This window comes from Aspergillus foveolatus, assembly GCF_047715535.1.
Source record: "Aspergillus foveolatus strain CBS 279.81 unplaced genomic scaffold BDW70scaffold_129, whole genome shotgun sequence".
In the NCBI taxonomy this organism is placed as follows: Eukaryota; Fungi; Ascomycota; class Eurotiomycetes; order Eurotiales; family Aspergillaceae; genus Aspergillus; species Aspergillus foveolatus.
The window spans coordinates 24,079-31,226 of NW_027396193.1; the positions used below are offsets into that span (position 1 = coordinate 24,079).

The following is a 7,148-nucleotide window of genomic DNA, read 5'->3' on the forward strand; positions in this document are numbered from 1 at the left end:
GAATAGTACGTATTACGATCTTCTCATGAGCTCCGCCGTCCCTGTGCGATGTCTCTATGGCCCCCGCGTGCCCTACAATATCAAGCTCATGAGAAGATCGTAATACGACACTGGCAATGGCTTGTGGGGACCTGCTGGCCATGCAGAATGGTGGTATCCTGAAACGGCATCTCACCTATCATACTTGAGTCGGCCCCTACTAGATCGGCGACGACGGGGTTGCATATACGAATCACTCCATCACTCACAACCCCTCCTTCCTCGGCTACGCGAGTCTGCAGAGTTTGAATGGAAACTATTTAAGTCTCGTGGTTTTGACACCAGCATGCGTCAGCTTGCAACCACCACTCAGACCAAAGTTTGCACGCTCTAACTATTCGCAATGTCTAATCTCAGGGCCGTCAAGAACCTGTCCGACGCCAAACTAGAGTATGTGAATCCCCATGGCAGAGTATTACCCCTGTTGACCCGAATCGATGTTTTGTAGCATCGTCTTTGTCCATGGCTTGGAGACCAACGAAAAGTCTTGGACGACTAAGGACTCTGTCTTCTGGCCGGAAACGATTCTCCCTGGATTGATCCCCAACGCACGCATCCTGGCGTACGAATCCGACGATATCACCGTCGATAACTTCTGGAGCACGGAAGACATGATCACGGAAGTTGCCGAGGCGCTGCTTGGTGACTTAGTGGACGTTCGGGGCGGCGAGGTGGTTAGTGTCTTGATTCCCTTCCAAAGCAACGTTTTTCCCTTCTGCCCATTGTGCTAACTGTTGATTCTCGCCTCCAGGCTAAACGCCCTATTATCTTTGTAGGCCACTGCCTTGGTGGCTTGGTCTGTGAAAGTGTACGACCCTCTATGTACCTATACACTGAGAGGTATATACTAACTCGCACAACCGTTTCGCCGTCCATTTAGGCTCTTAACCGCGCGGCTGGTAGCGACGAAAACAAGCAGATTGCCGACTGTACCGTGGGTTTGCTCCTCCTTGGGACCCCCCATTACGTTCCGGACAACCTGAGCGAAGCGGCCAAATATTTCAAATTGGCGCAGCTGGAGGTTCCGAGCAGCGCGGACTTGCTAGTCAAGTCCCAGAATATTCTGCGCGTTCCTCCAGCCTTTGCCGAGTTCAAACAGGCCGCATCAATGAAAATGGCGTGCTTCTATGAGGGAGCCCCAACCAAGGTCAACGACGAGGAATTCAAGATTGTGGAACCCGCCGTCGCGCAGTTCCCCGACGGCACGCAGACCAATCGACTTGGATACAACCATCATGGCATGAGTTGTTTCAAGGACGACAAGGACAAGGAATTCAAGAAGATCTCGCGTGTGCTGAAGAGCTGGGTGGATAGTCTCCCTGAACCGGAGGAGAAGGGCACCGTGAACAACATCTCCAACGCCTCGTTCGCTGGATCTACCAACTCTGGCCTCCAGCTTGGACAGAACGCGGGATCTCTGAATGGGTTCCGGTTTGGAAAGTAGATGCAGCAGGGTTGACAGACCGAATCGGGAGAAGCTGTGAGGTAGAGCAATATCGTTAAAAATTTGCCACTCTGCGTTAGACTATATTAGCCTCCACTAGACTAAGGTGATAGCCTCTGGTTCTTCGGGCCAGGTCATTTGAGGGCATGCATGCATGCATCGAATATCCCGCAGGAAGAGCGGGGCTACGGACGAAAAAGACGATGTGGTCGGCGTTTAGGCCGTCCATTGTGTAACCGACATTCTCGCTTGCTCCACCAGGTGGTGGAGGTTTTTTGAATTATTCAAATAGCGATCGTTTCAGATCTCAGATGAGATCCTCCTTCAGCTGAAGTGTCGATGATCGCCTGAAGGCCGGATCCACCTGATAACAGATTTCTAAACTTGATCAGGTATTCCTGTAATCTTTTATAATTTTCGTATAATATAATTATCTAGCTTCAATTCTTCTAATTTCAAAATCATCTCCTACACCAGGGTTGTATCAAATAAGATATTATAGCCTAACTAGATGGTTTACAAAGTATTTGCTAAAAAGATCGGGCGTCAGCTGATCGGCGACGATAGCGCCGTAGCGGCGGTCCACTCGCCCCTCCTTCAGCTGTCAGTGGCGATCCACCCGAGACGGTGTACTCGGTCGAGGGGAGAGTATTATTCCCTATATGAGGAACTCGGAGGAGTCTGTGTACCGGATCGTTGTTTTTCCTTCCCATAACCGCTTGGATTGTCTTTCGTCTTGCAGTCTCGAGCCTGGGACCTTGCAACTTCCTGCCCTTGATTTCCCAGCCCAACCTCGCTTCGAGTCGGATCAACCTCCCAACATGGCTTCCAAAGTCCCAAAAGGCGAGTCTGACATTGCCCAGCTATGGCAAGCTGCAATCCAGGATTACGAGAAGGTGACCGGCAAAAGCCTTCAGTTGGGACAGTTCAGGAACATGGATGAGGTCATGGCTGGGACGGAAAGCCTGTCCAAGAACTTCACCGAGTTCCGGCGCGACCAGTCCAAAATGGCCAAAATCAGGACCGCGTTAAAAAACAACATGTGGCTGATCCAAGGCATCGTCGACACTGTCCAGACTGTCGGCAATGCTGCATCTGTGAGAACTTCGAGTACCACATGGGAACTATACACTTACCTTTTTTCAAGGCCTTCCCGCCCGCGATGCCAGCGAGCTTGATTTTTTCGGCCTTCGGGCAGGTCATGCAGTCCTTCTCGGATGTGTCCGCCGATTATGACAAAATCATGGGATTCTTCGAGTTCACGCATCGGTTTTTCGACCGGCTATCGATCATCGACCAGAAGATGCCAGATCTGCCTCCCTTTCAAAGATGTGTCAGCCGGGTCTTCTCAAGTATCCTCCGAATTTGTGCCATTGCACAGAAATATAGCAAAGAGAGACGATTTAGTAAGCTTGCTCCTGAACTTCCCTGCCGTTTCCTTCCCGGGTACACCACTCACACTCTCAACCAGAGAAATGGTTTGACAGTCTCTTGAGCGGCACGGATGGAGAGCTGGCCGGAGCAAGCAGCGAGCTGGAGAGCGCCATCAACGAGATGAGCCAAGCTGTCGGTCTGGCGTCTCTGAAGACCCTCGACATCATGAACGACGTCATCCAGAGTATGAGCGGCAATATTGAGTTCCTGGTCTCCAATGCCAACCTGATCGACGAAAGAACAGCGGCGATCCAATCCAACACGAACACCATCCTAGAACAGAACCAGGAACTGGCATCCAAGCAGGACGAGATGACGGACATGCAGCGTGAAATGTTTGGAAAGCTGACTGAACAGTCTCGCTTGCTCAATCAGGCGGTGGCGTACTTTGGGTCGGTTCAAATTGGAGAGGGCTTTGGCAAAAGCTTCCAGACGAGTCTTTTGAAAGTGGACGTGATCAAGTTGCGCCTGACTCGTTGGGGGCAATCTGTTGGCCTGGCAAACTTAGCCGATGTCCAATCTTTGCGCGAGACAAAGCTCGCCCCGGAAGACATTCCGAAAGTTCAAGATCTTCTCAGTGAAATACTGGACTTGATCTCGGACGCCGAGAAATTTTCGCTCCGATTCAAGAAGAAAAATCCCGCGGCGTTAACCATGGACCCCGGGAAGGACCTTGACGAGGTCTCTGCATCGTTGCACCAGGAGATGGAAGAGCTGGCGAAGAAACGACAGGGCAATTCAGGAGCCGACATCTCGCAGGAGGCCCTGGCCATTTACCAAGAAAAAGATTTCTCCCGATTGATTGAAGACACCAGCTCTTTGGTCAATGACTTGATCGACCTGTTCCCGGCAGTGAAAGAGGATCAGCGCAAGATTTGCGAGCAAGAAGTCCAGCAGATAAAGAAGATCAAAAACGGCCTTCCGCTACTGAAAGAGGCTGCTGCTGGGCAGGATGACCTGCTCAGCGATACGGTCGTGAAAGTCATCCAGTCAACTACAGCCTACAACAACAGTGTTGTCTTTCAAGGGACCAACTCGGGCTTCCAGATCGGGAACAACAGTGGAAGGATTAACAATGTGCGGTTCAACTGATAGAATTTTCAGACCGGCCAATATGTGAATAGGTCGAGCAATCAGATCCCAAGAGATCAAGATCGTCGATCATGGATGCTCTGATTGAGAGCCCCTTGAACCGATTAGTTTCTATTTGACTACTGATCCTGCTCTACGCGTAGTCGGAGAGGCTCCATTTGGTTAAATACATAGATGTAGAATCTCATCCGGGGTACCATGCAAGAGTATATTAGTGTAAGGTCATGTGTACGGTAGACTGCGGCAACATCGCGATACATCCAAATCCGCATATCTGCCAAGGTGCGGGCTCAGGAACATATTCAGAACAGGGTAACGGAGTAGACACATGTATCTTATCATCGCTGGCAGTTAGGCCTGAGGCTCCTACAAGATCTGACCTCTGTCAGTGCCAGGAATCCTAGGAGGCCCACCCCCGCACCTAGGGGGTAGTCGATGGACTTACGCTGCCTCAAGCCATATGCTGGTGCAACATCATAAGTACAAGTCCCTTTCGGCAATCCAACGCGGTGCACCTAACATGATACACAGGTCACTAGGCCCCGATCCCCCCTCATTCAACAATATCGCCTAGAGTGCGGCAAATCTATAGACTTGGATGTGGAAGTCACATCCAAGTCCACGATTTGCGGATGTTGGATATTGCTTCCAGATCCAAGTCCAACTGCGGATACCTGTTGGATATCTGTCAGATATCCAACACATCCGACAAATATCCGCACTAGCATAGAATTTGCCGATCTGCCTTAATCCGGCCCTTTAGATGTTAACGTAATTATCAAGTCAGCCGTCCACCCACCCAAAATGACTGACGCTTGACGAACTTGAAGCTATCACCAACAACGCAAATTGTCAAATTAGGAAATAATTTAAAGATAACTAGGTACAGGACATTGAGTTCTTCTATGACCTGAAGTATTACAATTAGAACATGTTGGTGGACGTCGTCTTGGCGCGGAAGAAGACTCCAGAGTAGATCCGTCAGGAGGGGGATCTCCAGTATTCAGATACTCATTTCTCCGCGATATCAGATCTCTTGCCTCTTGTACCGAGATACCTTCATTAGGCGTCATCTGGCGCCTAGATCGTTGCCTTTTGAGCCTCTCCTTTGTACTTTCTAAGCGTAGAAGTTGGTTTTCATAAGCAAGAAATTCCTTGTCATATAAAGCAACTTCAAAGCCTTTTCGCAACTGCTCTATATGGTTATTAGTATCCTCAACAAGCGCCTTAGAGGCCCTCTCTATAGAACTCTGAAGCAATAGAGTCTCTCGGTGCAGTTGTCGAACTGTATGGGGTGTAGCAAATGTACTAGAACCCCTGCTTGATGCCAGGGGGGGAGATGGTGTAGAAAGCGATACATGAAGTTTGCTGAGAACCCTATCTGGGTCATATGGCTCTATCCCTGCGGCAGCAAAGCTGCTCTGAATGTTCTTCTCATTAAAAACACTCTGATATGCACGGGGATAGGCCTCTAAAAAGTCAAACTTGTCGATATGGTGTTTGCCAAGGCGTGATCTTGATTCAATAAGACCTCCATATGCACGCTTTAGCGGACCAAAACAGCCAATATCTAGTGGTTGTAGTAGATGAGATGAACCAGCAGGCATGCAAAGAGATATTATGCCATTATCCTCGCAGAGCTTGTCAAATTGAGGTGTTAGATGGCTTCCATGGCCGTCCAAGATGAGCAATCGATATCGGCCAATCGTACGAGGAGTACTGGCAGGAATAAAGCAATTTTGAAGCCAGCGAAGGCCTATCTCGTCTGTTGTCCATCCATTGTTGCTTAACTCGATCCTCCAATTGCCTGGCAAGCCATGTTCTGCATACCATCCTTCTATAAAGACCCTTCCTTTGAAGATGATGGTGGAGGGAACCGACCATCCCATGGCGTTGATACATTCAATTGTAGTTACCCATTCACGGTTTCCTGGCTGAATTAGATAAGGATTGCCTGGCATCTTACTCCTAGCAAGTACTTTAGCAGTTGCTATAAGCCCCATAGCAAAGCCAGTCTCATCAAAGTTGTAGATATCTGCTGGCAAAATCCCCTTCTTGCTGCAGATCTCTCTTAGATCACAAAACCACTTTTTGATGACCCTAGGATTCTCGCATTCGGCTCGCTGATGATTATAGCGCCTTGCAAAGCGAGATTTTAGTTCTGGATGACGCTGTTTGAAGTTGGTAACCCAGTTTCCACCAACTGGTTCTGGGGGGGTATTGGATTCGGTTTGGAGGATTATATTAGCCATTTCCTCCACATGCGCAAGCCTTGGAGGACAGCCGCGCTCATCCCTAGATACTATCCATTGTACTAAGTAATCCTCCTGAGTTTTGGATAGCCTCAAGTTGTGGTTGCGGGCTTCTTGCCTGAATTCATGGCCATTAAGTCGATCTCGGAGTGTACTTCGCGGGACATTAAAAACGACCACTGCTTGACGCTGAGACGTGATTTCGCCATTTTTCAACGCGTTTATTGCAAGTTGGAGTCTGCCTTCTTGCTCAACTAATTCTTGACGCGATCGGAGCTGATTTCGTGGCATGGTGAATGATCAAAGTAAGAGGATTGGTATACGGGGAGGTTTTGGGTTGGGTGGACGGATGACTGTGGGTGGACGGCTGACTTGATAATTACGTTACGTCAAACGTCAAGCCAAAATAACCAAACCACTCAATGACGGCTGAGAATACGCTCCGCCTAGCAGTTAAACGTAAGGGCATCGGGCCGTTATTTCTCCATCCGGACAATGGATAGACTTCTTCAGAGCCCAAGAATGGGCCTGAATCTCGGGCCCACGGCCCAACCCACTGTGGGCTGATGGCCCAGATTTCAGGCCCAAGCCCAACCATCAGGCCCACGATGGGCCCCCAATGGGCCCCCTCAAAAGCCCATTTTTGCATAAAAGCTTGGTCTTGGCATTCATAAAACTGCTAAATAATCAAGATAAAATACCAATCTTTACACCCGTTCCAGTTTGTTAACTCAGCTTCTTTGTAACCTCGCCTTAAACAGTAAGGAACTGTAGGAAATATCCTTGAAACTAAAGAGAACAAAGTTTAATCTTGATTATTAACTTCTAAAATTCTTATATTCTGACTGTTAAAGTGGTATTGTAATAGACGGAGTCGTAGGACAGGA

The 7,148-nt window shown here is 48.9% G+C and overlaps 2 protein-coding genes across 2 annotated transcripts; both read left to right on the forward strand.

Moving 5' to 3' along the window:
• The first annotated feature begins 112 nt into the window (after window positions 1-112).
• Window positions 113-1,664, forward strand: BDW70DRAFT_18926 (uncharacterized protein). The gene is made up of 4 exons (XM_073743472.1): window positions 113-429; window positions 488-713; window positions 791-847; window positions 920-1,664. The coding sequence occupies exons 1-4, from the start codon at window positions 383-385 to the stop codon at window positions 1,481-1,483; spliced, it is 894 nt and encodes a 297-aa protein (XP_073591024.1). The 5' UTR covers window positions 113-382; the 3' UTR covers window positions 1,484-1,664.
• Window positions 1,665-2,115: 451 nt separating this feature from the next.
• On the forward strand, window positions 2,116-4,110 carry BDW70DRAFT_145235 (prion-inhibition and propagation-domain-containing protein). The gene is made up of 3 exons (XM_073738396.1): window positions 2,116-2,580; window positions 2,631-2,889; window positions 2,955-4,110. Exons 1-3 carry the CDS (start codon window positions 2,146-2,148, stop codon window positions 4,007-4,009), a joined length of 1,749 nt encoding a protein of 582 aa, XP_073591025.1. The 5' UTR covers window positions 2,116-2,145; the 3' UTR covers window positions 4,010-4,110.
• The last annotated feature ends 3,038 nt before the right edge of the window (window positions 4,111-7,148 follow it).

Coding starts and splice junctions, on each gene's coding strand:
- BDW70DRAFT_18926 (XM_073743472.1), top strand. CDS start 383: ATGTCTAATCTCAGGGCCGTCAAGAACCTGTCCGACGCCAAACTAGA. Junction 430..487: donor CTGTCCGACGCCAAACTAGA/GTATGTGAATCC, acceptor GATGTTTTGTAG/CATCGTCTTTGTCCATGGCT. Junction 848..919: donor GTGGCTTGGTCTGTGAAAGT/GTACGACCCTCT, acceptor CCGTCCATTTAG/GCTCTTAACCGCGCGGCTGG.
- BDW70DRAFT_145235 (XM_073738396.1), top strand. CDS start 2,146: ATGAGGAACTCGGAGGAGTCTGTGTACCGGATCGTTGTTTTTCCTTCC. Junction 2,581..2,630: donor CTGTCGGCAATGCTGCATCT/GTGAGAACTTCG, acceptor CCTTTTTTCAAG/GCCTTCCCGCCCGCGATGCC. Junction 2,890..2,954: donor TAGCAAAGAGAGACGATTTA/GTAAGCTTGCTC, acceptor ACTCTCAACCAG/AGAAATGGTTTGACAGTCTC.